Here is a 27873-nt window from a genome sequence, read left to right as displayed (position 1 = left end):
AGAGCCACGATTAATGGCCGTTCAGTGGTACTGCCAGGTGAGCTCCGGGCCCCCCCGCTCGGCGTGGTGCAGATGGTACAGTCCACATGCAGTCGAGAGTTGTTGCTGAGGAGCTTCCACTGCTCGCCACATACCGTTAAATTGGCATGCGTCCTACGCGCTGGTCCTGGAGCAGGAGGCTGCACAGCTTTTCAAAATGTTACCGCTTTCCCACCGGACTTACCTCGGGCTGCGGGGCTCGGTCGCCTTATTCTACGTTTTGAGCATCATCCCAGGTGAGTCTTCAATCTTTGCACGGTAGTTCCGACGGTTCTTCGTGCCGCACACAGAAGTTTTTGAGAGCGAGCCGACTGTCCTCGCGCATCCTGCAGGAATCTGCTTGAGCCGTTTCGGACGATTCAGCCGCCTCCGGGCGCTTTGCGCGTGGGATGATTTGAAGTTACGAGTTTATTGGATGACCTTTTAAAATGCCAAAAAATAACTTGCCTGCAAGTTGACTTGCCCGCCTCGGAGTAAGTCTCAGTCGGCGACCCGAGGCTGCCATAGAAACGCTCTTTACAAAGCTCAGGCTTATATAGACCGCTAAACTACCTGTATTGGGGTCATTGCAGATTCATTGGCAACCCTGTATTATCTCCAGAAAAAAACAATCCCGATGCAGCTCCTTGGAAGACCATGTTAATGTGGTTCCCAGGTCAGGATGAGGGTCATCCACCATCCACCACGCGCCTGCAGTGCAGCCGGACCTCATTATGGTTTAATCAACCAACTCCACCCTGAAACAAACCAACTTTGTGCCCAGTAATATATCTCAAGCTATCTTCCTCCTTATCTGCTCTCCAAAAGCACAAATAAATGAATTAATTCATTCATTCTGAGGATATGATGTTAACAGAGAGCTCCTCTTCAGGGAAGGACGTTTTTAAAAAAAAAAAAAAAAAAAAAAAAGAGAGAAACCTTATTTTCAACCAGATAAAACATTGAAAAAAAATATTGAATGTAGTTTGCATATATGACTACCTGCTTGTGCCACTTTAAGTCGTGGAATAAAACATTTTATTGTCTTTAAACCTAATGGACAGGAATGCATTCACAGCCAAGCTTAACCCTTTTAGTGCTGGAGTGAATGGGGCCAGATAAATTGCTTCGAGGGGCTGCACAGTTGTAGAATGTGTGTGTGTGTGTGTGTGTGTGTGTGTGTGTGTGTGTGTGTGTGTGTGTGTGTGTGTGTGTGTGTGTGTGTGTGTGTGTGTGTGTGTGTGTGTGTGTGTGTGTGTGTGTGTGTGTGTGTGTGTGTGTGTGTGTGTGTGTGTGTGTGTGTGTGTGTGTGTGTGTGTGTGTGTGTGTGTGTGTGTGTGTGTGTGTGTGTGTGTGTGTGTGTGTGTGTGTGTGTGTGTGTGTGCTACAGGTATTGCAGTTTAGACATTGGACACTTCAAATTATGTGAGTGCATGTGACTGTCTGTTTCTCTGTGATGGACTGACTATAACCCTTTCAGGGTAGTTCTGTACTCTGGATGTCTGTCCATCCAATGCAGTTTCTCCTTTTCATGCCTGAACTGGGCAGCATTCTGTGTAACACAGTCAAGCCAAAAGTGTCACATTAGTAGCTTAAGTTATTGTCTAATGAACTCCACACCAGCCGCCATCATTATTGTGAGGGTCCGCTCCTGTAATTAACCACATGGATCGGTGGAGAATGGGAGAAAAAGATCCCCAGGCTTGTGGCTTTCCCTCAACTCTTCTGATTAACCCTTAGTTAGTGCTGGATTTTCTTTTTAAATGGTTAAATGACACTTCTACGTCACGCAATGACATGAGGTTCATTGCGTTTTTCACTTTTGGCACTGGACACATAAAACTGATGTAAGCTACAATATATAAATGTTCAAACATTAGCCCAACACATCCAGAAAGTCAAATTTATCAGAATCGAAATACTCAAAATAAAATTATAAATATGGCTTAAACTTTATTTGACATTTCAGCGAGGTGACCCAAAATTGTTGTTTGCCGTCATTACCAAGTTTCTTCTTTAACAGTGTGGGCTAAATTAAAGGGAAAGGGCAGGTGCCCGTTAATGTTCCAATTTAATTCTGCTTTACATCCCAATGAGGGGTTCGACCTTGTGCAGTTTCTGAATGCAAAATAGTTTCCCACATGCCTAAGGATAATGATGTGTAGGCCTTTTTAAAGAGGGGAAATATTCATAACAGCTGTAGTGTTTCTAGCCAAATATATCATATTGTTAAAGCTGCAATAACTATATTTGTGGGAGGGCTATGACTTGTATAAAGCACAGTTGTTTGCCATCAATAGTCTTTCTGTGGTGTGGAAAATACCCCTGGGGAGATTGTTGGAATATTAAGACAATTTCAAAGTAAAGTAGCCACTGCAACTAGAGAGTTTTGTATGTATTTAGTGTCAGACAATGTAGTCATTTAGATGAACCATATGTTTGGTGTTAAATTGTGAACATTCTTTTCTTTTTACTAATCAACAGGGATGAAACATTGAAAGACTGTCTGTTTTATCACAATGAATAAAAAATATTTTATTTTCATGCGCCATTCATTCACAGTCGGGAATCATTTGTGCGCCGTTGAAACCCCAGTGAACATTGGATAGCGTCATACTGGTTGGCAACCGAGAGGTTAGGCTTGGAGAAAAGGAAATATACGGTGGACGACAGGTCTGCACGGAGAAACAAACAAAAAGACATCACCCACCTTTCCACAGAAAACATTATTAAAGATTTTGTCCAAAATCACAATGTGTGGGAAGAAATTACAACCCATCTGTTATAGATAAGACTCCAAAACTAAACACACACCAGTGGGAACGATGATGAGCTCAATGGGAACCTTATTTCGGACAGTCTGACCACCAATAGCAAAATTAGTTACAGATATCTTTTTTTCAAAGTAATCTTTTTACTATCTAATCACCTTGTTGGAGCTTCTTCACAGTAAAGACTTCCTGTTCTTTCCCTGATGGAAAGCTTTTGTTATCAAACAGCAGCCTGTGTCGAGGAAGCAAACGTAGGTGTGATTTTAGATATGGTGTGACTATTCCAGATGGTCAATAAAATTTGGTTATTTTCAATACTCTTTAAAGTTTTATTCAACTTTTTATTTATTGGGACAAAATGTGACATGACAGATTTTCCATATTTCAGAATTGCAAGTACTATTGTGATTGATATTTAATGTTGGCGAACTGCTCACATACTGTCTCATCCAGTAGGTATTAAGGGGCTGATACTGAACTGAATAGAAACAAACTATTAATCCCGGGGCTGATTCTTAAATTGCTAACATCCATAGTGCCATGTTTTGAAAACATGCCCCCTGTTATCCCTGCAGATAAACGTTTGTTGGACTTTCTCAAATAAAACTGCTGTATATTCAGTCCAATGTGACTGATCTAGGATTTATAACGTTTTGACTTTAGCTTTATTTATTTATTTTTCTCTCAAAGGTAACAGTGGAACTTCATGCAGTTGCCCCTTAAATGTAAATTTTCTCACCCACCTTACGTGCTCACGTAAGAGGCAAATTAATCAGTTCGGCAAACAACCGCTCCACAGTGCTTATGCAGCTCAAACTTCATGTGGACATTCCTCAATGACGAGTTAGCTCAGCAACTCTGTAATTTATTAAAAAGTGAGAGACAACAAGATCGGCTCTCAAAGTGTTTCCCAGGCTTTTTCTGGCCTGCAGGTCTGCACCGCCGGCTCTGCCACTTTCACTGTAAAGTCATCACCACTTTTCTTCTGATAACCACTTTTAACAAGACACGCTGCCCTCTAGCAAGATACACATATTAATACACTTACTGCCACATAAGTGGTGCATGTGAAGGTAATATTGACTAAAGTGAGAAGGAGCAGCAGAGTGTCCCCGGGGAGCAACGTGTCCTTGATGCCAGGATATCTCATCTGTTTTCTACTCTGTCAGTGAGACACATTGTGTTGAGTTTGCAGAGCAAACTGAGAGTGTCTACAGAAGCTGCTCTTTTTTTTTCTTTTGAGGATATAAGGATCGCAAAGAACTTAAAAGGGTATTTCTATTTCTTTTGTTTCTAAGAGTATGAGCAGAAGAATGAAGGAATTGCTATTGCTATGTCAAGATGGGCTGTACATAAGATCAGAAAGACTTTGCCCTTATTCTCCTCACTTTTTTTTTTTTTATTCCGAGTTGGAGAAAAACGAGGGCACGCTTATGTAAGGTTGTCGTCACGTCGCCAATAAAAATTTAATACAGTCGCTATACCTCTTCCATTACATATTCAGTACAAGGAAAATGCTGCTTTTTCCTCTCACTATGCGGCTACTCCTACCAATCTAATCCTATCATTCAGAAAGTCAAAGACTCGGCTCTGTACTCCAGGAAAAGGTTAGTGTACAGTAGTTGTTGATGTAGATATGGTATTTCACAGATTTCATCCAAAAACATAGCTGTAAATGGTTGAATAGTTTCTTTTATGTTTACACTCGGATAATATAAATCATCTGCTACATCTGTGTTTCCATTTATGTGGAAATCCAAACCAGTTGTAATTTGTTTATAGTTTTTCTTTTGTTCCATTTAATCAAAAGTATTTGCTCCGCATTGCCCTCTATAACCTTGCCCTGGGGCATTAGTGGTGACACACAGCGCATTTGCAATCAGGCCCTTTTTTTTTATTTGAGCGTGTTCTTTTTTTCTTTTTCTGCCTCCTCGTTTCACCTGACTCAATCTTCTGCTTTGAGCGTCCGCGGAGACTTACTAATCAACTTGAGCAACTCTACCAAAGCTTGGGGGTTCCCTTTTCTGCTCACAACACATGACTACTCCTGTGAACTGTGGGTAGCGTTAAACATGGGATAAATCTGAGTGCAAATGTCTGTTTGCATAAATCCCTCCTGCTCAGATTGTGTTTTCAGAGCTAAATCTGAAACAGTTGTTGGTTGCTGTGATTATTTCTCCTGCCTGGCTGGCCTTCAAGAGATCCTGTCCTGATGTGTTTCCAATTGAGGAAATCCTCAGACGCTGTGTGAAAATCTGTCTCAAAGTTTATGTGAAGTTCATACTCAATTAAACCGGAGCTCTCAGTATTGACTTTTTACTGCGTTGTGGATTTTAACAGTTTTGGTTCATCTACATTCACCAAACTATACCGAGTTGCCTTCCCATGCGTGAGCCGCACAAGCGTCAGTGTTATACAGACTATTCAGACAAAAGATTGGTCGGACAGATAGGGTACAATTCACAGATGCATCTCCGCTACCCTACAGCTCTTTTCCATGTCCTTGGTGCTAATAATAGTTATCTCTAGATCACTACCATAATCCTAATAAATGACCTGGGTGTTTTTGGTTTCTGTGTAATTATGTTGGGCAGGTTGCTTTTGACTGAATCACAGCCATGCTGCTATTCAGTAAACTGCCCCTTGTGTGTTAATTTGTCTTGGGTCTGTATTTTATGTGTAGTCCCGTGTTTTTATATTACAGTTCAAAGGCACACTATTAAATTGACATACCTGTGACAACACTACTACTTATTTTGTCTTGTCGATGCCATACTAACTCACATTGATATTCAGGAAAACTTATGAGAATGCAATGGAAGTCCGTTCAAATTTTCTTCCAGTGACGGTTATGAGAAAAATAATATAATTTGTACTTCATACTTTTGCGGACTGGGAAATTTCCTTCTGCAGTGCCAATATTTGAGGACATGGCATTTTTAGCGGGAGATTGGTCAGAGACAGAGCTGTTTTTGGCCAAACAACAATAGAATATTTGGAGTCAGTTGCCAAGCAGCGCAGCAGGTTTTGATTTATGATGCCTTCCTGCTGCCGGCTTGTTGCAATTAGTGATCTAGTCGAAGGCTTTTGCAGCCTGAGCGGTGTTGGATTTTGTTTTCAAATCAGTGACGATATTCCTGGGTTCTCTGCGTGCCAGGATCCTGGAGAAACGTTCCCCTCTCCGCCGTGCTTCAGACGTGACTTTGCTCTCGCCGCTTCTCACTCTCAGCCTCCTTTTCTTCTCTTAGCGATGATGTCATCTTCATGTTAGCATATCTCTTCCCTTCGTTTCTCTTTCTCCTCCTCTGCCGGTCGCAGTCTGTTCTGTTCGCATCTCTTTGACCTTCCTCAGCATGACATTGAGCTTTTGCTTTCAAGACATGCCACATGCCTGACAAGTGCAGGTGACAAGAGTGCATGGGTTGGATATATTTGGACAAAAGACACACCGACAGGCTGCTTTTAATTCCTGAATTCAGGTCAGGAGAAGGAAGGCTGTAGAGATGAAGCAAATTCATCAATGGGAACACTGAGTCATATCACTAGCTTTATACTATTTGTTGAAGAGCCCAGTGCCTGCTGTGCTGGTATCAAGTTTTGATTACAGTTTAATACCCACAGATGTCAGATGGTACCAGACTTGGACGGATATGAAATAGATTTTAAGCACTGACGTCATCGGTATCTCCAGAAATACCCTTCTTTCACTGATGCTGGTGGAGTATTCTCCATTTCTCACCCGGTATCAGATAGATGACTTTGATAGTCCTGTCAGGCTTTGTCAGACATGTAATGTGCAGCACAGCCTCCATCCCACCGAGTCGACTAAAGAAATGTATTCTCTTTCAACCCCAGCGGTTCATCTCGTGTCATCATTAAGGGCTGCAGCAGCGTCTTCTTCCTGGATAGTTCTGCTTGAGAATTACGTTTCTGAGAAGAACTATCACGAGATCACAAATTCCTCTGACTTTAGATGCTTTTTTAAAACTTGCTGTAAAAGAGAATGTGTTTTTGTTCTTTAATTACAAAATAAACATGATAATCTTAACAGTGGACCTGCAACAAAAGCCAAAACAAATTCGATGGTTTGAATGAAAAACAAAAACAACTATTTTTAAATTGCAGTCCACATATGTAGATATATGGTATACTAGTTCTATCTTTGAATATTGATCAAAGTCTAGTTGCTGTTTCACACCACCTGAATTATAATTTGCCGTATTTTCCTACAATGAAAACACTTGTTAATTGCAGTCCTAACTTGAAACACAGTGTCTGCCTGTTTCGCTCAATCAAACGAATTAAGTCATATATTATTTTTTTTGATGATTGGATTCCTCTATCTTAATTGTTTGAGCTCAAATGTCCCCTCACATTAAAATTCATGCACTCGCCTCCTTGCAAAGCTTCTGTAATAATGCCCTTTTCATTTGCTAAGAGTGGTTCCTTCATTTCTCAGCATTAAGTAAATGATCCTCCAAATAAGTGGATTTCAAAGCGTGCGAGGATGAAGGACCCCCGTTGCAGAACTTGAACCACATTGCTCCCTGCAACAGCACGTCGCCCCCAACTCTCACGCTTCACTTGCTTTGTCTCACGCTGAGTAGTAATTTCTGGTTGAACGCCAGGCTGGTCGATGTTTTTCACATTATCGGATGCTATTGTTTAAGGACTGTAGATCCAAATGCGATATAAAGCTTCGCTTTTGAGTTTAAGCAGCTGGCAAATCTTTATAATCTACAACTTTGTCCTCATTTGAATAATTTTTGCACCTTCAGGAAATTCTGCCCACCCCACACTTTGAAAATGACTGTTTTTTTTGTCATTAAGGTGTCAAAATTATTAGTACTGTTTTTTAGCCTGTTGGCGGATGAACCTGGTGTGATGAACGATGCTGTGCTGTGTGTGTGTTTGGCAGGTGTGTGGGGCAGTCAGGTGGTGGTGCCCCAGAGGGTGAGTGCCGTCCTGGGCAAGAATGTGACATTAGAGTGCAGGGTGGAGGTTGGCACAAACCTCACTCTCACTCAGAGCTCCTGGGAGCGCCGGCTGCCCACGGGCTCCGTCACGGTGGCCGTCTACAACCCAGAGCTGGGCACCTCCATCCCTCCAGAATACATCCAGCGCCTGCATTTCCGCGCCCCCTCCTCTCACGACGCCACCATCATTCTGGAAAACGTGGGCTTTGCCGACGTTGGCCTCTATACCTGTAAGGTCGCTACGTTTCCTTTGGGAAACACTCAAGCCTCGACCACGGTCAATGTGCTCGGTAAGTCCTATTCCATTCACTTTAATTCTGCACCTGTAACTTCATGTATGAATGAAATGGTCAGACAAATAAAACTTGAATATTCATGATGTAGATGAAATGTGAGTATGGAATTTATGGTTTTGTTCGACTATAAAAATGTTTATGATATCAAGTGAGATATATATATATATATCACTTGATATAATGTTGTTTTATATATATATATATATATATATATATATAAAACAACATTGTTGATGAAACAATATTTATAATTTGCCTAAATTTGACCAAAAAAAACAATTGTGGTCAAACTGAGGTAGTTTTCAACTTCTCTAGTGTTGCAGTTGTATGAATAGGTACGGTAACATTTTAGCGCTGTACACTTTCTACAGTGCATCAGTTGGATGAAGTAGAAATGTACAAATCAAGTGAAGGGTGAAAGGAATGCTTCACAAAGCACAAATCCAGTCAGTGTTTTTCACAAGTCTTCCCATAAAGCCGCTTGTTTAATTTGTGAGAAATGGAGGGTTTGCATTGCTGTCCTTTCAACTAGTGTAGAAGGGATTAGTCTTTTAGTTTTCTTTTGGATCACAGGTTGTCACTGCTGGCTTACAAACGCAGCTTGTATATACTCGCTCAGTCTGTTTTCACAGCGCACATCACAAGGCTGGCTAGAGCAGCTAATGACGGGTTGGACTGAGTTGTAGTGGAATGACAGAAGTGAAGAGATTGCGGTTAACGATGCATGAAAAACAAATACAGTGTCAACAATTCTCACACTGCAGTTAACCCAGTAGAATAACATCAGAACCACCTCGGTTTCTAACGTGGCACGCCATTATTTCCCTCTTCCCGTTTCTCTCCGTCTCTCTTAAATCACAGTGGAGCCCAAGGTGTACGTGTCTGCTGGTTCCACGGCCTTGATCGATGGCGGCAATGAAACGGTGGTGGCCACCTGCATCGCCGAGCGGGCCCGGCCTCCCGCAGAGGTGTCCTGGGAGTCCAACCTCTTTGGCCAGTCAGAGGTGCAGCTATTCGACGAAGTCAACGGCACGACCAGCACGCAAGTCCGCTACATCTGGCAGCCCACTCGCCACGTCCAGGGCCACGCGCTGACCTGTGTGGTCCGCCACCCGGCCCTGCAGAACGACTTCAGGATCCCATACAGGCTCAACGTACAATGTGGGTCCCTCATTTACAACATGGAGGTTTTCTCTCTTTCATATCGGGGAAACATGCAAAAAACAATTTTTATGAAAAATGGAGCTGGATAGAACTGAATACATGTTGGGTCAGAATAAGCTCGGTGACCTAAATTGAGAAGAGAAGTTTGGAAAAAAAAATTTTTCCTCCATGTCCAAGATCAGGCCATTTCTGCACTTTCTTCCTTACTCGACAGTTCCTAAAATATTTAAACGCTAAATTCAGTAGAAAGTGCAAGTTGATAGTTTTTAGAAGTATTTTAGTTGCTGCAGCAGTTTGACATTTTTCAATTTATACACTCTACAGTTTCACGTTAACTTATTTAAAACGGGTCTTAATTACACTTAGAATAGATTTCTTCTAAACATGTGGTAAAGAAATGCAGAGGAAAGGCCTTACAGCTCATAATTCAGCTTTATTTGTGATTGCATCTCCCTTTTCTCCTAAACTGTCAAAAGTAAAAGTGTTTTCTCTCCACCGAGCTCCACGAACATGTCGCTGTGTACCAGCTGCAAACAGACTCACGAAGGAGAGAAATTAAACACTTTGAAAGTGTGTTTTTTTTTTTTTTTTGTTTGTTTGACAGAAGTGTTTGTTTTTGGCTGACTTGCTGTTTTGTGAGAGATGTGCAGTAACAAAAGATGTTCTAGTTTTCCAATAAATAGCCCATCAGGGGAATAAATGTACAGAAAACTTTTTTCATAGGACAAAGCACTCGACTGTGCAGTTTATGTAGTTCGAAATGAAACTAATGCCAACCAATGGAGGAATGACATTTTTACAGGTGACCCCATCAGCTGGTGATTTGTTTTTGAATTATGAAAACTCTTGTAGAGATTGATAGTTTGATTATATAGATTAACCAAACTCTTAATGCTGTGAGAACAGTACAATTTATAAATTTGTTGTATTAAAAAAAAAAAAAAAAAAAAAAACATACATTATACTGTGGCTTGACAAAGTGTTTTCCAGTGGCTCAATGAACAAATTACTGCAGAATTTCTCAGTTATTTAGAGTTTCTGGCTAGTTTGTTGTCATATTTCAACCTTTTTTTTTTTGTTTTTCTTTCCATAGTTCCTCCTGATATCACAGTCGTTGGGTATGACGGTGACTGGTACGTGGGCCGGGAAAACGTACAAATGGCATGCAAAGCTAACGCAAACCCACCGGCTCACCACTTCAGATGGATCAGGTCTGTGACTGAAACGGCAATGGAAAATTGTACCTGTGATTTCAGTAAAATGCACAATTGGGCATCCCCAGAAAAAAAGTGCAACAGAGCATTAACTTTTTCTCACATTTAGTCATTGTTTATCTCACATTCCCAATGAAAACTTGCATAAGTTTGACTAAAACAGGATATTTATGTCTAAATGTTTGTGCCGTTTGTGTTTTCCCAGACTGGACGGTGAAATGCCGGAGGGGGTGGAGATAATAAACAGCACTCTGCTCTTCCTGCGTCCCCTCCAGCGGAATGACTCTGGAGTTTACAGGTGTGAGGTTGCCAATGACATCAACCTCCGTAGCCGAGATGTGCGCATTCTCATACAAGGTGAGCGAAGCATGCGCACGCGGAAACACCGCTGACTCCTATTGCCTTCCCTTAGGAAGCGTTGGGCGTGCATGCGCGTCATAGAGGGTATCGCAGCCTGGGACAATGTCCTTCAAGCTGAAATGTGACACTGGATCACTCTCACCAATTCTGCACATACTGACAGTCTGTCAGACAATCACCCCACGGTGCAGAGTGTTAGATTTAGTCCTAATTGCATGCTGATTAGCCCAGATCAACACTTGATCTCCGCATGTTTTAGAGGGGGGGTTCCTGTGCCAAACAGCTGCAAATAGTTAGAGCCTCTTCAGACCGAAGTGCACCGCCTCTGCTCTGTCCTGCTGGCTTGGCCTCCAAGTACGCCGTGTCCCTCCGTGTATGATGAGCATGTTCCTCTGGTTTTCACAAAATCCGTCTTGTCTGTGGAAGCTCTCTCCCTGAATGAAGTCCTGATTATGATGTGAATTTCTTTTTCATCTCGCTCTCCTCGTCTTTCTATGTTCCCTTTATTTCTGCATGTGTCATGCAGTAAGGAGCAAAAGCCTGCAGCCTGACTGTGAGATGATGTCCCAGATTCATAAAACATTAACTAGTTCTTTTCAACTGCTATTTATTATTTATCATCCATATTTCATTTTCCTTTGAGAGGACCTGTATGGGTGTGCACTAGCCTACGCATGTCAGTGTACTCTTTTTGTTGTGCTTTTTGTGTGTGTGTGTTCATGTCAGTTGACTGCGTGTGTGTGGAGTTGTACACTTTAAATACTTGGGAACCGCAAACCTCTGGAGTTCCAGTCTCTGATCTCTCAGATGTGAATCTTTGCATCACGTCTAGCTTAGTAGCAGGCTAAAAGTGGCACAGCTCATTTTTGCAGCAGCAGTAAAGTTCTGAGATTATTTCCATTACTATAGCTGATGATTGCTGCCGTTGGCTCTTCTGTTTGTGGCCATAAGGATTATTTTAGTTCATTTCAGGATATGACGAATGTGCTTCTAAAATAATGTCTTAAATGGATATTCTTACACAGGCAGAGTGTATCAACGTGGTTATACCCTTTTAAATCTGAAGCGCAGTTAGTGTTTCTATTTATTATGATTTATAGTTAGATTTCCACTCCTATAAGACTTTCTATAATAACTCTAAAAATGTTGTCATAAGTTTTTTAATTATTTTCAGACTAAAATAAAAAAATCAGAACGCAATGGCAAGATGAAGAGAACTGCGTTCAGGCCTATTTAAAAAAAAAAAGTCATTTTTCTAAAATTCGAATTTACATACTTTGCACAAAAATCACGTTCAATGTGTTTAGACCAGAGGACAAGATACTTTTTTTCAGTAGTTTTTAATGAGTAGCTTTTTTTTCTTCTACCCAGGTCTGAATCCTGGTTGCAGACAGTTTCACTGACTTGTAAAAGGAAGCAACTGAATCTAACGCCTTAAATTTTAACATACCAGCGTCTACTCAGACAGTTTTAACTGAGAAATAAATCACTCAACCCAATTAATTGATGATCAGAGCAGTTGAGAGTTGATCATTTATCAATCAACTAGGTGATTACTGTTGTTTTGGAGCTGGTAATTTAATGACAACAGATTGATTTTGATCAAGGTTAAAGAAAGCATAAAATACGTATTGTTACTAGAAAAGACAGAGGGTGAAAATGTCATATGTAATTACATGGACCTGTTGCGGTCATTGCAAGCGAGTATATGACAAGTTTGCTACTACTATGTTTACTAGTCGCGATCATTTGATCCATCAGGGATCGGTGCCTCCTTTTTAAATATATAGTGCTCTTTCTCTTGAATACTTGTCAAACTGTGTTTGCCCCTTATCCAATATATATGTTGTTTATGTTCCCTGTATCAAAGTCTACATTTCGTTTTACGTGCTAGTCCTTGTTTAGCAGAAGTTCTTCAGAAACGGACCCTTTGACTGCAAATATCATAGTAGATGTTTTTGTCAGCCTGTCCCTTCTTAGTGAAATGCTGATGTAGTTGGCATTGACATCTCTGCTTCTCTGTCTGTCCATCTCTCCCTTTCACCCTCTTCCCCTCCCACCCTCCTTCCCTCCATTAGATCCTCCCACCATGCCTTCCACCATTACCGCTCCTGTCCTTACTGGCTCTTCCTCCTCCACCTTTGTTGATGAGAAGGGCCTTGTCCTTCTGAGCTCCCCCACACTCGAAGCCCTACCTGAAAGTAATCTCGGTTCCATTGTGGGTGGGGCCGTGGGAGGGGCCTTGTTCCTGCTACTACTGTTGTCTCTGGTTGGCGTGTTGTACCTGCGGAAGCAGCAGACGTTTCACGGGAACTACTACACCAAGCAGTACCTGGGCCCCAATGATCTGCAGAAGGCCCCCACGCAGCACGAGCTCCACCCCACCAAAGCCGGCTCCAGCTCCCACCATCGGGACCACGACCGAGAGGAGTGGGGCGACCGTCAGCTCAAACAGGAGCGAGATCGCCGTAACCATAGTGACTATAATGGAGAGGAGTATCCTGTTAATGGGTACACAAGAGCAATGAGGGAGAGCGGCCGCCATCAGCAGAATCACCATCACGAACACACTCAGTATTCTAGTCCGCAGCAGCCCAGAAGTGCCCGGTATCCTCACTCGCCTAAACCTCGGGGAAACAGCACTCCCTACATGGCAGACGAGCGCTACGATAGCGGGCCCGAGGGCGATTACGTGTCCCACACCGATGGCTCAGTCATCTCACGTAGGGAGTGGTATGTTTGACAAGCTTCCCAGTGTCTGCAGGAGCAGGACAGCAGAAGGAATTGGAAGGTTGTGTTCATTAAATTAGGAAGAAACACTTATTTTGTCTGTAAACGCACACACACACACACACACACACACACACACACACACACACACACACACACACACACGCTACTTCTTATCTATGCTGTAGATCTCTTGTATTGTTCAAGCGTCCTGGTAGACACTTGAGTTACGAACTTTCTGACGTGGACAGACTTTGAACTGTACATTCGGATAGTTACCATCTCTGCGTCCGCAGTGGGGGACCCGTCACAAGCGTCTGTCAAGACTAATGAAGGATGTGATGTATGTATTGTCTCTGCCTTACGACATGAACTGCCACTAATAGTTTAGCGTTACTTGTGTTTGTTTTGTTTTTGAGTGGAGGCCCTGAGGGCTTTGAGATCACACATGATTACTAGAAGAGTTTTTTGGGTTGTTTTGGACAAAGCTCTGCATCGTTTGGGTCCAATTTGGACTCATGCATGTCGAGTCCAATGGCTTATCCCACTTAGTTTAATGGCATCTTCAGCATTCGCTGACATTCAAGACAGCAATGGAGCGCTGAAGATAAAACCATGAAATTCAGATAGTCTACTTCCTTAAACTCAGTAAGACACAGCCGAGCCATAATATACTTAATTTATTTAAAAGGGGATTTGTCTTGCTGGCAAATTAGGATTCCTTTGTGACTAATGACCTCCACACACTCTTGATCCTAAAATGTATTGCACTGCCACTTCCAGGACTTTGTAAGTGATGGTCGACTCTCAAGCTGGTTTTGTTTTTTTTTTTGCTGTTTTTCTTGTACTGAAATGACTACTATTATTTAAATGAAGGGGAAGAATTGTGAGTTTGGGGACTCTGACAACTAAATATCTTGGCGATAACCTTAGGGGCTTCTCTCTTGCATGTCGTTATGTTTGTCTCTTATTCCAGAGAGAGAGAGAGAGAGAGAGAGAGAGCAGGAGGTGACCGGGGGCAAGTTAACGGCGTTTGTCACACGGGTTGATGGAGAAAAACCCTACAAAAATGTCCAAGCTAAAACGAGAAGGTTTAAGATTTTTCAGTTTGGCTCTCCATCATTTGTGGGATTTACAGGTTTTAATATCCCCATCAGCTTGTCACATTTCAACGTGTCTGACAATGGATATTTTTGAAAATTTGCACTCTGGCACGCCACCAGATCTCCTCCAAAGTTCTCGAGTGGTATGAGCAGGGGCATTGTTTGTAGCAGGCCGGTGTGTGGTGGCCATCTTGCACTGGCCTCTTGGTTACAAAGTCTTTAGTTGCACAAAGAAATCTTTCAGGAGCCAGTGCGGTCTACTGATCCATCAACATCGTGTTGCTGCGTCCTCTAATGTTCACCCCTTTTTAATTGGTAATAACAGTGGGGTATGTATTAGGTAGACTCAACAGTTTTCTGTAGTATTTTCTCAATCTCACCTGTGATGTTTCAGCACTTTGACTCGATTTTGCATCGGCAGCAGAGGGACAGGCGGTATTTGATCAAACTTTTTTTCACTCATATAGTGGGCTTTAAAATCTCGGTGCTTTTTTTTTTTTTTTTTCGGAAAGAAATTTGACGCTGGACTTGTAGTTGAATTTTGTTTTCATTCATAGGTTATCGGTTATTTTCAACATGGTATACCATACCAAGTACTGTGAACTGTGGAGAACCTGACATTGATGTTCGTGTCGGTGGGCTGTGAAGCCACAGTGTTCCAGACTGCATGGAGGATAACCAACAGCTTCTTTCATGTACATTAGTTGTGAATACATGCCCAGTTTAGTCGTATGATCACCTATCTATTTGCTGCCAGATGCCAAATATTTGTTTAACTTGTATGTATTAAAAAAAAAAAAGAAAAGAAAAAAACACGGTGTTTCACATCTGTATTCCTGACTAGGTAACAGCCAATCATTTAGCTTATATAAATGACTAACGTATCACTGTTGTATACAGGGTCTTGTAGCCTGAAATAGAAGTGAAAAGGTGCTTTAATATTCCATTAACGGTTGAATGGGGAATTAATTTCTATTTTCATGGGTCCTCCACCAATTACATGTCGGGGTGTGAATCGTGTGCATTGAATAGGCTGCGCTGTACCTCGTGAAATTTGAGAATGAGCCACAGCAGCTTGAAGCCTGAACTGAAGTTTATGTCGTCACACTTGCCGTACAGTAGCAGTAACTTATCGCCACAGACCGAAGATGCTCATTTCAACGACTTCGAGCGACGGCGAGAAAATTTACATCTTCACATAAAATGCAAATGGAATAAATGCATCCAAGTTGTCGCATCGGAGAACCGCCCCGTCAGTCACGGTCGAGGTAATTGTTTAGTCTGTGGAGCAAAAAGCATTTAAACATTACAACTCATCTCCCACCTGAAACCCACACGACCCACCGGGACGTTCTCTGCTGCGGTTACTTGGTAGAAAGCTCTTCTATTAAACAGGTTGGGCACAGTTATTGCTTTTCAATTTCTGCGTCGATATTCCATTCAAATGAAATGTGCATGTAGCGATTTGTTTAGCGGCAGAGCCTGATTTTGACTTATTGATTGAAAGTATTGATTTAGGGTTCAGAGTGCCGTTGACGTCTCTCGTTCGGCCTCTCTGGTCTCCTCCACATAGACGCAGTACAGAACAGGAAGCACGGCAGCCTAGACCCTCCCTGTGGTTGCCTCTATGCACTAAGACGGAAATTGCTCTAATCAATACATTATATTTTGCTTGGCTCATCAGTTTGCAGCCCCGCACCTGGATTAATGAAATTCTTTGTACTGCGATATTGTGTATCGAGAAGAGTCATTAATATCCTCACCTTTTTTTAAAAAACAAAACAAAAGTTCTTCAATTTTGGTTGAGATGTGCGTACAACTAGTGCCTTAGATACCTAGAAGAAATGTATGCATTTCCTTATTGTTTACTAATAGATGGCATGCAACAACCTGGTTTGTTGCTCTGTGACGGTCTTTCTTTTTATTTCCACTGTGTCAGGAGGAATTCTTGGTGCCATATCCACTTCTCTTCCCCACATGCCATGATGGTTAATGACCCAGTAATTTCCAAACCTAGTGGCATTAAACACACAAGGCAAAGCTTGAACGAATTTCTGGATGTAATAAGTGTGTTGCATCTTCTCTACTTCACGGGTATGTCAGGGTTTTTTTTGGTTTGTTTTTCTGTAGAATCAATGTTGTATCAAAGACTGAGGAATTACCTTCAGTCTCACATTGTCAATGAAAAGCACCTTGTGGTCATGTTTGTCTTTGTATATACAGAACAAAATGTAAGTTTCTGCAGGAAATGGGGAAATATATATATGATGATGACCGCAGTGGAGTATTGTCAATCTTTTTGAGATACTTTAGCTCAATAAAGCACCTTAGCACCTGTGAGTTATTTTCTCTGGAGGGTTTTTTTTTTTTTTTTTTTATTATTTCCCAGCTTGCCGTTACTGACTGCTCAGTCTCTGCCTCTTTGTTCATCCATAAATGACATCATCTTTAGCTCCCCAACGCGTAATGCTGCATAACTCCCTCCACACACACACACACACCCACAAACCAGTATGCGTATGTGGGACGCCAGGCATGATGTAATCCAAAATCATTTTTCCTCACTTTCTATTTTTTTTCTACCATTCCTACTCCAGTAACAAAATGTTATCTCCCTCATTACTGTATAGCTTTTGCCGCTTGTTTGATTTACTGTAACACTGAACTGTTTGTCTCCGCTGGTATTTCCATGGGCAGGGGGGAGACCCGGTACCTCCTGAGCCCTCTGTGCACTCCTCACTGCTCTGCTTTGTTTGAGGACAGAATGGCCCTCGCTCTCCCCCTACAGCCCCTCGTCTTTGTGAATCCGCCACCTTCCCCACCCCCGTGTCTTTCTCCCACTGTCTACCAGCTGGTAAAATTAAACGCTGAGTGTTTCTGACTGGCCCAAAGTCCCCACTCTCCAGCCCATTGACTGTCCCCATGGCAACAAGCTCATCTGGAGCTGCTGATGGAGGCTGTCTTCCTATACAGGCTCTACCTGGCCACAGAGCGGAGGCAGAGGGACTGGGTGGAAGGGGGGCCTGCGTGGAGCCGGGAGGTTAACCGAGCTGCTGTGAAAGACGCAGCAGAAAGCGAGAATTAGCCGGTTGAACCGTAAACGGCCCGTTTGTAGCCCGGCGCACCAGTGGAGAGCTCGTCTGGCTACGAGGTCACGTCATGCCAATGTGACCTTGACATCGCAAGGCGCGCTCTCCAGGTCCCCTCTAAAATTCTCAGATCGGCCGACCTCCATCCTCTTCAGATCTTATCGTGATCGGAAGCAGTTGCCATTCTGACCTTGAATGTTCCGTTAGACAACGCGCCGGGAATTTGCTGTCAGTCAGCGGAGCCTGCATTTTGGTTTGTTACACTTGCAACGGAGATGAGATTTCTGCCATGTTTTCAGTCGCAACACAACAGTTTCCAAGGATACTTTTCACAACACACAAAGGACTGAGCAAACGTCTGAGCCAGCGCACGGGGAGAAGCGGCAAGATTTTTTTATTATCTCCGCAGCAGAAGTGGGGATCAAATTGTCACAACCGCAAATAGTGAAAGAGTTTACAAAGCTTCCTTCCCCCTCCCGCTATTACACCAGTTTCTACTCCCTGTGGGGTCGGGTTGTCTCGGCAATAACATGACCCCTGAGCTTTAAGGATGAAGCACGAGGGGGTGGAGGGCTTGTCTTGCCATCACTTGCTCCTTCACTCGCGCTCAGGCCAAGAAGTGTGCTCTGTTTAATTCGTAATAAGCGTCTGCGAGGTTGACCTCACTGAGCATCGGCATGCACTTACCCCATCATCAGAGCGCTGAGGTCTGCGTGATAAAGCACCAGAGTAGAAAAGACCTGAAAGGGACAGAAAAAGCCCGGAGCCCGATGTGGAGACTTTTGATCCACCACTAGCACGAGTAATCCTACGCGCTCCCTCCAGAATAGATGGCATTTAAAACAATGAGATGTCCATGTGGGAGGGAAAATGTCAAAACACAAAATGCACACTTATGCTGAAGAATCTTTTTAGTTAGATTCACTCTCAAAACATTCGCCACACTCCTTTAACTTTTATCTGTTAAATCTGTCCAAGTCTGAAACTCATGAAGTTTCTCCATAAATCACTGGTTGGAAGCAGTTTTTGAATCTCTTATGACAGTATAAAAGTCTATGAAAATGTCAGTCGTTGGACATTAAAGCAGCTTGCTTGCTTGATGAACTGCCTTTCTGAAGGTATTTTGATTAACAAGAGAACCTTGTCATAACTCAGCAGCCATCAAATGTAATCGAACAGTAGTTAGCTGTGAGTGGGCTGCGTGAAAAGAGAAGAGAGAAGCGGGGGGGAGGGGGAAAGAAAAAGAGGATAAAGTGGTTGCTTTCAGGGTCGGGCTTGGAAATCCCAGCTTGTTCAATCTGCATCATAATTGAACTGTTATTTACAATTCTCATCTAGGCCCTTTATTGATTTTCTTTTTTTTTTTCTTCTTTTTTTTTTTTACTCCCCCCACCTCAACGGCTAAATCAAATGAAATTGACCAGTGCACACTTTGCCTCCGCTGTCACCTTTTGTCCTTCAGTTCCTTCAGCGCCCCACATTTCACAGTTTTTCACATTTCTGCTGATTGGCCAAAGCCTCGCTGCTCTGTGGGTTTAATACATCTTAATCACGATTAATCCTAATCCCCTCAGTGGACAGCATGAAGCCTATTGCAAGCATATGGCCCAACAAGGCTAATTTAGCACACACTGCAATAACATGCACAAAGACAAAAGGAACGAGGATGTCGAGCCTTGGTACGCAGAGATATTCGAATGTGAAGTGAATAATGAAGATCTTCTAACTGAGCTGTGTTAAACTACAACGTCACCTGTCATAGCAACTATATTCACTCGTCTTTTTTTTTTTTTTTCTTTACTTGCAACTGTCTGCATACTGTCAGAGATTGATGACAGAAAAAACAAAGCAACAGGAGCATTCATTTTGAGATGGAGGAGATTTTATTTTTTATCATACAAGAGTAATAGGTGTGATTAGCGAATGTATGAAAGCTGTTGAGTTGTTGGAGGGGAAAGAAAGCAAAAAGTACATATCTGTTCTTAAACCATGACGCCACTACTTGTCTTGGCTATTAATAATTTAGAAATCTTACTATGGCAACAGCATTACAGCATGCACTCTTTCTGTAATTGTTTGACTTGTGGGTTTTTTTCGTCACTTTATGTGCTGAGGAGGTTCAAAGTGTTCGATCAAGACCCCCGTCCCAGAGCTCCAACCATACGGATGCATTATGTCATATCCAGGAGCAATTTATGGTTGAATATCTGACTTTCTAATGTTTTTGACCTTTTATAAAAGACAAACTATTGTGCAAACAATGCTGGTTAGACAGACGTGGTGAGGTGAGACCTATTAAACAACCAATATTTGCACTAAGGACAGTATAAGGCCATCTCCAAATTCTTTGTTTTAATGAAGATGCCACAGATGATGGTGAAAGAAAACAGGGAGCATACACCTATGAGCACGTCAGTCATTTAATAAACTGTGTATGAATGACATTTCATCTAACATCACCTTTGTCCAAATCTCTGCAGTGTCATTTTTAAATCTATTGACTGTTTACCTTCATTTCTATTTCAGGCAATTGTTGGAATACAAATAACTCCATACAAAAATATTAGGTCAGCTGTTTTAACTTAATCTACTATTAGTGCCAAAGTTTTTCGTGGTGTTAATTTTCTTGCATTCTACCAATTTTTTTTTTTCACAATTTACACAAACATGCCAGTCAGTGCTGGAAAGATTATTTGGTTCACAACTAAATGCTTGATTTAGTTCATTATCATCCAATTTGGATCTTTAACCCCCCCCCCCCCCCCCCCTTTGCAATATTCGATATGATACATTTTAACTTTAGAGCACATTTCAGAACTCTCAAACATTCTTCAAACTCCTTTTTTCTTTCGTTTTCAAGTAATCTGAAAGATCGTCCTTGAGCACACAATGTTCGTGATGACTTGTAGAGCAGAACTTGTACTCTTCAGAACAAAATGTGCTCTGGGTAACCAGAAAAAAAACTACACATTGCAAAGAAGTTCAAAAATAGTCACACTCTCTGAAATATATGATTTCAGCGTGAGAAATGACTGCAGCCGACCTCGTGTTTGCCGAGACGCTGCTTGAAATCACCAAACTTTACTTACGGTATATTCATCAGCTTTTACACAGTTGAGTCTCATTTATAGTGGTTCACAGTATATTGATGAAGACACTTAGGACAAGTATGAAATGCACATTTACGTGTACACGTGTGTTGCATGTAAGGGAGATGTAGTGGAAAAGGCTTGGATAAATTAACACTCTGAATTTCTCACGTGCCGTTTCTGGGAGCAGTGCAGCTGTCATCACTGCCGAGGTGTTTCCTCATGTCAGAGGCTGACCTGCTGTTGTTGCTCGCGTCTCTTTATATGAACTCATTTGTCTTGACACACAAAACCTGAACTAAACGTGAGCGTTTGATCCGTCTCATTCTGAACCCTGTCATCTGTCTCTAGTGAATCCCCTCGCTGACGTCAGTTTGTCTACTGGATGCTTTCTCTCCCGCTTCCTTCCAGACCAGTCTCGAGCGGAGAGGTCCAACTCCATCACCGTGGCGGGGGCCGTGATGGGCGCAGTCCTCGCCCTCTTCCTCATCACTGTCTTCACCATCGTCATCCTCACCGCTCGCAAAACCCCACCAACTGCCTTCACTGACAAAGTGTAAGTCGGGCAAATAATTCATGCTGCGGCACACACTTGGCTGGTTAATTAATGACATGATAGCTGGTGAGGTGACCGAGGCTCACCGGTGGGTTCAGGGAGCTCCTCCTTCCTCCTGTGGAGAGAGCGGCGGCGGCGCTCGCCCCGGAGCCGGGAGGCCTGCAGGACAAGGTTGAGGGGAGGCAGATAATTGCTGTCTTGGCAGCGAGCCCTTGTCCCTATTTTGTTCAGTCTCTTCAAATAGTGCACCCGTGCTCATGTTAATGTTGGATCAAAGAAGAAGAACTCTGAGGTTAAATTGTTTAGAAAAGAGCTGCGTTGCTCTCCACTGACGTAAAATGCGGTTTGTTGCTGTGTTTTTATCTTAAAGCTCACGAAGCAAAGGTGCACTTTCGGTGTCAATAGGAAATGATGAGCCCACTGCCTCTTACATAACAATCATCGGTGAGGTGAGCGTGAACCATATTTGCAAGGTTGCAGAGTGAGCGCCTCATCCATCCCTGTCAGCGAGCTCGTCCCACTCACCTCAAGCATGTCTCAAGAAAGACATCCTGCACAGACAAGGATGGAACACATGGAAAAGTCAGGACATAACCAGAAAAGCTCCCTGATGAACTCACTTTATGTCAACTGCAGATTTGACAGATGTTTTTTTGGGGGGGGGGGGGGGGAGAAGAAGAAGACACTCTGTTCTGAGCAATTTTATTGCATCTCTTCACTTTCCAAAAAAGTAGCTAATGTATTCTTTTCTGATTTTAGATTATCACATCATGGGGCACTTAATAAAGTACAGGGAAATGGAAAAATCCAACACTTTTTTTTTTTGGTTTGGTTTTTGCAGGTGTGACCTTTCAAAATAAGTCTTGAAAGCTGAATTCTATTTATATGGAATGAAAATCTGTTGGAAGATCTAAAACTGATCAAAATGACATTGCATTCCTAAACTCATGGTTTAAAGAAAAATCGAGATAGGTTAATATGCATTTCTTTAAAAAGCTTTCACATTCCTGTTCTCTCATCTTAATCACTGTTACTAGTGTCCGTCAAACGTGTCTTTGGAAGGAAAAGGGAGCGGTGAGGTAATTTGTAATTACTCTCCCTCACAATAGGGGGCAGTGCTGAGCACACAGCGTTGTTCGTTTACTTAATAGTGTCAATGTGTTTTAGTTCAGGTGCCACGAAGCAGGAGCCTTTTACTGAATTATGTTCATTTTGAAAATAATCCCATTTACATTAACTTCAAAAAAAAATAAAAATATTGTGAAGACTTTTGCTTGTTGCCCTTTGTACAACTTCTGCAGCCATCGCTGTGCCTGCGTTTCAGGCTAATTATTGAAAACCACTCATTAACCACTCCAGTGAAAAAAGGAAATGTTTACACCAAAAATAATTCTCCATTGGAAGTATTTGCCGTGCCTGCCTCAGAGTTGAGTTTCAAACATCCCGCTGTCTGACCCAGTGTAGCGTTAAATTTACGACTGAATGCCCGCTCCAACCGAGCGCGGCCCTGCATCACCACGCTGACACTACAGGACGCTCGATCTAACCGTGCGCCCGTCCGGTCAATGCCACGACAAACTTAGCATCTTAAGTGTGACCGTGGCTGGAAGTCCCAGTGGACTGCAGGGACGGTGTGGCGGGGGGGGACGCAGGCCTCACCGCCCCCACACCTTCATCACGCTCCAGTGTAGGACAGCAGGTCACAGAGAGCCCTGACGATAATCTCTCACTGCTTCCCATCCCAAATATGAAAGAGGAGAACAGCATCAAGTGACACACTGTGTTGGAAAATCAATGCCCTTCATGACATCTTTTTTTATGAATGGCCAAGGTCGGCAGCAGGGTTCGGTTTAGTAGTGGACAGGGACTTCAATAAATGGGGATATGACTCAGCGTATTACAGGGTTTAGAGGGGCAGCTGTCGGAAATCTTCAGATTTACTATCACGAATGAAAGTCCATCACTTTTATTCCTATGTTGTTGGATATCTGAAACTCTATTGATTTAGGCTTTATGCCATTAGTATCACTCTGCTCTCTGCTTAAAATGGACACTTGAGGATTGTATTTCCATAAAACTTGCAAAAGATGAACTTGCAAAATGACTGTTTTACAAATCAGCCTCAGATCTGATTTTTATTCAGTCGAGTCGTTCAGGTTACCAAAACATTTGATCCTGCATTGTCCATCTTTTGCCGCTCGCTCACTTTATCAACTCCAGCCGGTCTTCAAATCTCTGGTGAATGTATTATCTTAAGCCCCCATAGAAAACCACCTGAATACTATTTTAATGTTCCGCTTCTCATTTTAACCCCCTTGAAAACAAATGGAAAGCGCTGACACACACTGCATTACCACAATGCGCCACAGTAGCGCTCTGCCAAAGACCGTTTAAACGTTTTGAGGATAAAGTTTCAAAGCTTTAAACAGGATGGGATTTGTGAAGAAAAGCAGTGTTTCTTTATGAAATAAAGAAAGAGATGGGTACAAAATTCCTATGTTATTTCACTAGAAGACAGTTATTTTAGAGCTGAATGTTGCAGCTGATTTCAGTGACCTAACTGACAGAAATCCACTTTCAAAAGTCTCAAATTATTACTCCAACGATTCCTTGTCATTTCCACAATCACATCAGTTCAATCTTATCAACCAAAGTGAGCTTTTTTTCTGTGACGCTCGGTACGTGTTGTTCGTGATCCGAGAAGTGAGTCGCGTTCCGTCTGTCTGAATATTTTCACTCATCATTCCACTTTTTACCTGCTGCCTCCTCTGAGCAGAGGCGAGACAATATCGTGACGTTTATAAATGTTTCAAAAACCGCCCGATTTCCCATCTGGTGTCTCGAAGCCGCTGACTCAGACTCTTGACTTTGCACCCACTATAAACTGTCACTCTGACTCCTCTGTTAGGTGTCTGTCTGCTCTTGAAAACCTCTCTTCATTGCATTTTCCTCTTTCTCTGAAGCATTGACCTTCCTCCGACACACAAGCCGCCCCCTCCCTACTCCGAGAGAGCTCCTGCAGTTCCTCTGGGAGTCCACGCATCACAAGTGGCCTGGCTGTGTCAGGTGAACCCCCTCTCTTTATTCTCATGCTTTTTTCTTTTTTTTTTCTTTTTTCTTTTTGTCTCCTAACAGCTGGTTTCAAATCATTAAGTATGCGAGCCATCCTGCCTTTACACCATGCTACATGGCCACTTTGTTCGCTAATGATGAGTCACAGCAGGCGGTTATAACAACCTGCTGACTACCTTGATCACATTTTATGGAGCAGAAGGCCTAATGGTGGTGCTCGCTTAACATGTAAGATAGTTTAATTTTTCATTATTGTTCTCAGCTTAAGCTTTCATAAGCATGTCATTGTTTTAGCTTCACACACGAGGAGTCTTCAGGGCGGGGAAAAAAAAAAGAAAAAGCTTCTGTATTACTTCTCACACTTGAATGATATTAATAATAGAATAACACAAGAGCATGAATCTGTCATGGCGATGATGGCGGCTTTCTTTCTTGATCATCATCTGCAGACCCGCAGAGCGGAGCGCAGGTACGAGCTCGCCGATAGGCCGGAGCTCGCCGACGGGCCGGACCCTCCCGCCGAGAGGTCAGGAGCACGCAGCCCCCCCCAGCAGGCCTCCCGCCTGGAGTGGGTGTGTCACCAGAGCGGGACAGACAGGGTGTACATCAACCACCGCGAACACTACGTGTGACACATGCCCTAAACACAGTCCACCAATCACACTGGCAGTCGGTCCGCCCCGGCGGGCGCCGAGCACACAGGACCTCCACTGCTTCACTGAGCCATCAATCCAGCGGAGGAAACAGGTGGCAGCTTTAGAAGAAGGGACTATTTATTTGTGAGCAGTTTTTACACACCTTCACCACCACAAACAACATTTTGAGAAGCATTTTGTGAGCTTCTGACACCACATTCACGTCCCTACAATGAATATATACTGTAGTTGGCAGCTAGTAGACTGGAAACCACAGGAAATGAGTAGATTGCCCAAAATGTCAAACTATTTAAAAAAAATTGTGATTAGTTTTTGACATCACAACGATTGTTCCCTGGTGCCTGTGAGTGGAAAGACACTACAGACACTGTAAACAAGAAATTCTTTCTTTCGTAAATTTTGAACATAAAGGTGAAACCTTGAGACTTTTCTCAAGCTGTAAAAGATATAAATTTTTACTTTATGCTGCATTCATCATGGGATAGTTACCAGTTGAGAAGGTCCTTTTTCCCAGTGAACCAACAAACAACATGGCCGCTGTACTGCTGCTGTCAGAAGAGACTAAATACACTGCCTGGCCCCCCCAAAAAAGTCGCCACCTGGATTTAACTAACCAAATAGGTACAATCCACCTATTCGATAATTACTGCATTGGTGATTATCTTTCAGCTGGCAACAAGTTATTTAACCCCAGCTGATGCAATGAGTAACGTCTGATTTCTTAAACAATCACGGTGAAAGACACATCCTGTGGTTGTGGAAAAGATGTTAGTCTGTTTAAGAAGGGTCAAATCATGGGCGTGCATCAACCAGAGAAAACATCGAAAGTGATTGCAGAAACTACTAAAATTGGGTCAAGAACTGTCCAACGCATTATTCAAAACTGGAAGGATTGTCGGAACCATCGTCTTCCAGGAAGAAATGTGGTCGGAAACAAATCCTGGATGATCGTGATCGGCGATCACTTAAACGTTTGGCCAAATCCAATCGAAGAAAAACCAGAGTAGAACTCTGGAGGATGTTTTGATGGTGAAAGCGAGATCGTTTCCACACACACACACAATGTGAAGAGAACTCTTGTGACATTGCAGAAGCTTATCGAAACAATGCCAGAGCGGATGCTGTATTCAAAGCTAAAGGCAGTCCAAGGGAATATTAGAGTGTGTGACCTTTTGGTTTGGTGGCGACTTTATTTTTGGCCAGGCGGTGTAGCTTGTTATAACATCAACATCCACCAAGAGGACATAAAAAATTAATTCTGGGCTGCATTTGTGCACAGCTTTGTTTTCTGCCTTGAGCACACCTTAACGATTGATACTTTGCTATAGAGCTCAATCGTCCTATGCAACAAGAAGTAGAGTGTTGTCTTTTATGATAATGAGTATAGCAACAATGAGATGACAAATAAATATGCAGACTCGGCATATTTCATAACTTCCACTAACAACCACTGAAGCGGCGTCAGACCAGCGTCTTGGTGCGCTACAAAACCTCCCACGTTCCCAGCGGAAAGCTTCATCGCAGATCTGTTTTTCACTACTGGGAAGTGGGAGCTTGTCCAGCTCCCGGAGGCTCATGAACGCTCCATCACTCTGAAAATCTTTACTTTGATTTGGATCTTAACGCCAAAACTAATCTAAATAAGTTAGAAAATGTATGTTTGGTAGATGACTTCTTTGTGTTTCTTGGTAATTGATGGATGTAACGTCTGCTAGTGAACATGCATTTGTGGGGTTAGCAGCAGGTTGCCGGACACACTTTAAACAGGAAATAAACCAACGTTGTACCAGTTTATAATTTGTCAGCCATGATACATTGTCAAATCAAACACACAGTCTGCTAAAAATGATCTCATTTCTGCGCTGGGGTTTATATTTTTATGTTATTTCAAAAAGCTTTTTTTTTTTCTTAAAAATGCGCCTGTTTTTATTTTTTCTTGACGTGAGGCTCAGTGACTCACTAAAATCCATACACTCTCATATCAGTGTAAAGATCAGTGAATCTGTTCTCAGTCAGACTTCCTGGGTCCAGTGAGATTACTGCAAATGCACCAGCAGCAGACAGACATAGCAGGATTTTTTTTTAAGGTAGTTCTGTCCTAGTTCTGCAGCAAAACGTGTACATTTGTTACTATGTAGAGTCGTAACCTTGTACTAAACCATGAGGCGTCTTTAACATGCCCTTTATAAATACTGTACAAAAATGGTCACGTTTTCTCTCTCGGCTTAGTTCAGATAGATTACACCAGGGGTTCTCGCGTGGCAGGCAACAGAGAGCTTCAAGGAGGCTGCAGAACTGTGGGGGGTCAAGGGAATGCCTTTCTCCATCAGGAGTATTTCCTTTTAATTTTTGAGAATAAATCATGGTTAGAAAAGGGAATAAGTATAAGGGAAATGACTTAATATAACATAAACTTTAATGTCTGTAATTATCGTGCTGATGGATCTTTGCCGAAGTTAACACGGTATGTTTTATCATATGAAAAATATAAACAAACCCGGCATTCAACCATAAATTACCTATCAGTGGTAGAGTTTGGGGTGCTGTTATGTGGTTTAAGTTGTGTGAGGGGTGGCTCAGTCACCCACGCATTGAAAACTCCAGAAATAGACAGTTAACATGCCTGTAAAATGTATTACAGTGAGGTTTCCTGTAAAGATGAAAATTAACTGTTTTTAAGTGCCATATTGACATTTTTTTGGGTGAGCTCGTGTTCACCTTCCTCCAGTGTGACTAGGCCAGTCTGTTCTCGTTGGATATGTGAATTAAAGTGCATTTT

At 42.5% G+C, this 27873-nt stretch overlaps 1 protein-coding gene across 1 annotated transcript; it reads left to right on the top strand.

Annotated features, from left to right (window-relative positions):
• Positions 1-127: 127 nt before the first annotated feature.
• On the top strand, positions 128-27873 carry nectin3b (nectin cell adhesion molecule 3b). The gene is made up of 8 exons (XM_080482884.1): positions 128-275; positions 7708-8055; positions 8923-9222; positions 10319-10436; positions 10645-10796; positions 21222-21366; positions 24330-24432; positions 24888-27873. The coding sequence occupies exons 1-8, from the start codon at positions 197-199 to the stop codon at positions 25068-25070; spliced, it is 1428 nt and encodes a 475-aa protein (XP_080339010.1). The 5' UTR covers positions 128-196; the 3' UTR covers positions 25071-27873.

Source organism: Lipophrys pholis (genome assembly GCF_963383615.2).
Source record: "Lipophrys pholis genome assembly, chromosome: 16".
Lineage (NCBI taxonomy): Eukaryota > Metazoa > Chordata > Actinopteri > Blenniiformes > Blenniidae > Lipophrys > Lipophrys pholis.
The sequence above is the reverse complement of the archived record's forward strand: the minus strand, read 5'-3'. Positions and strand labels throughout refer to the sequence as shown.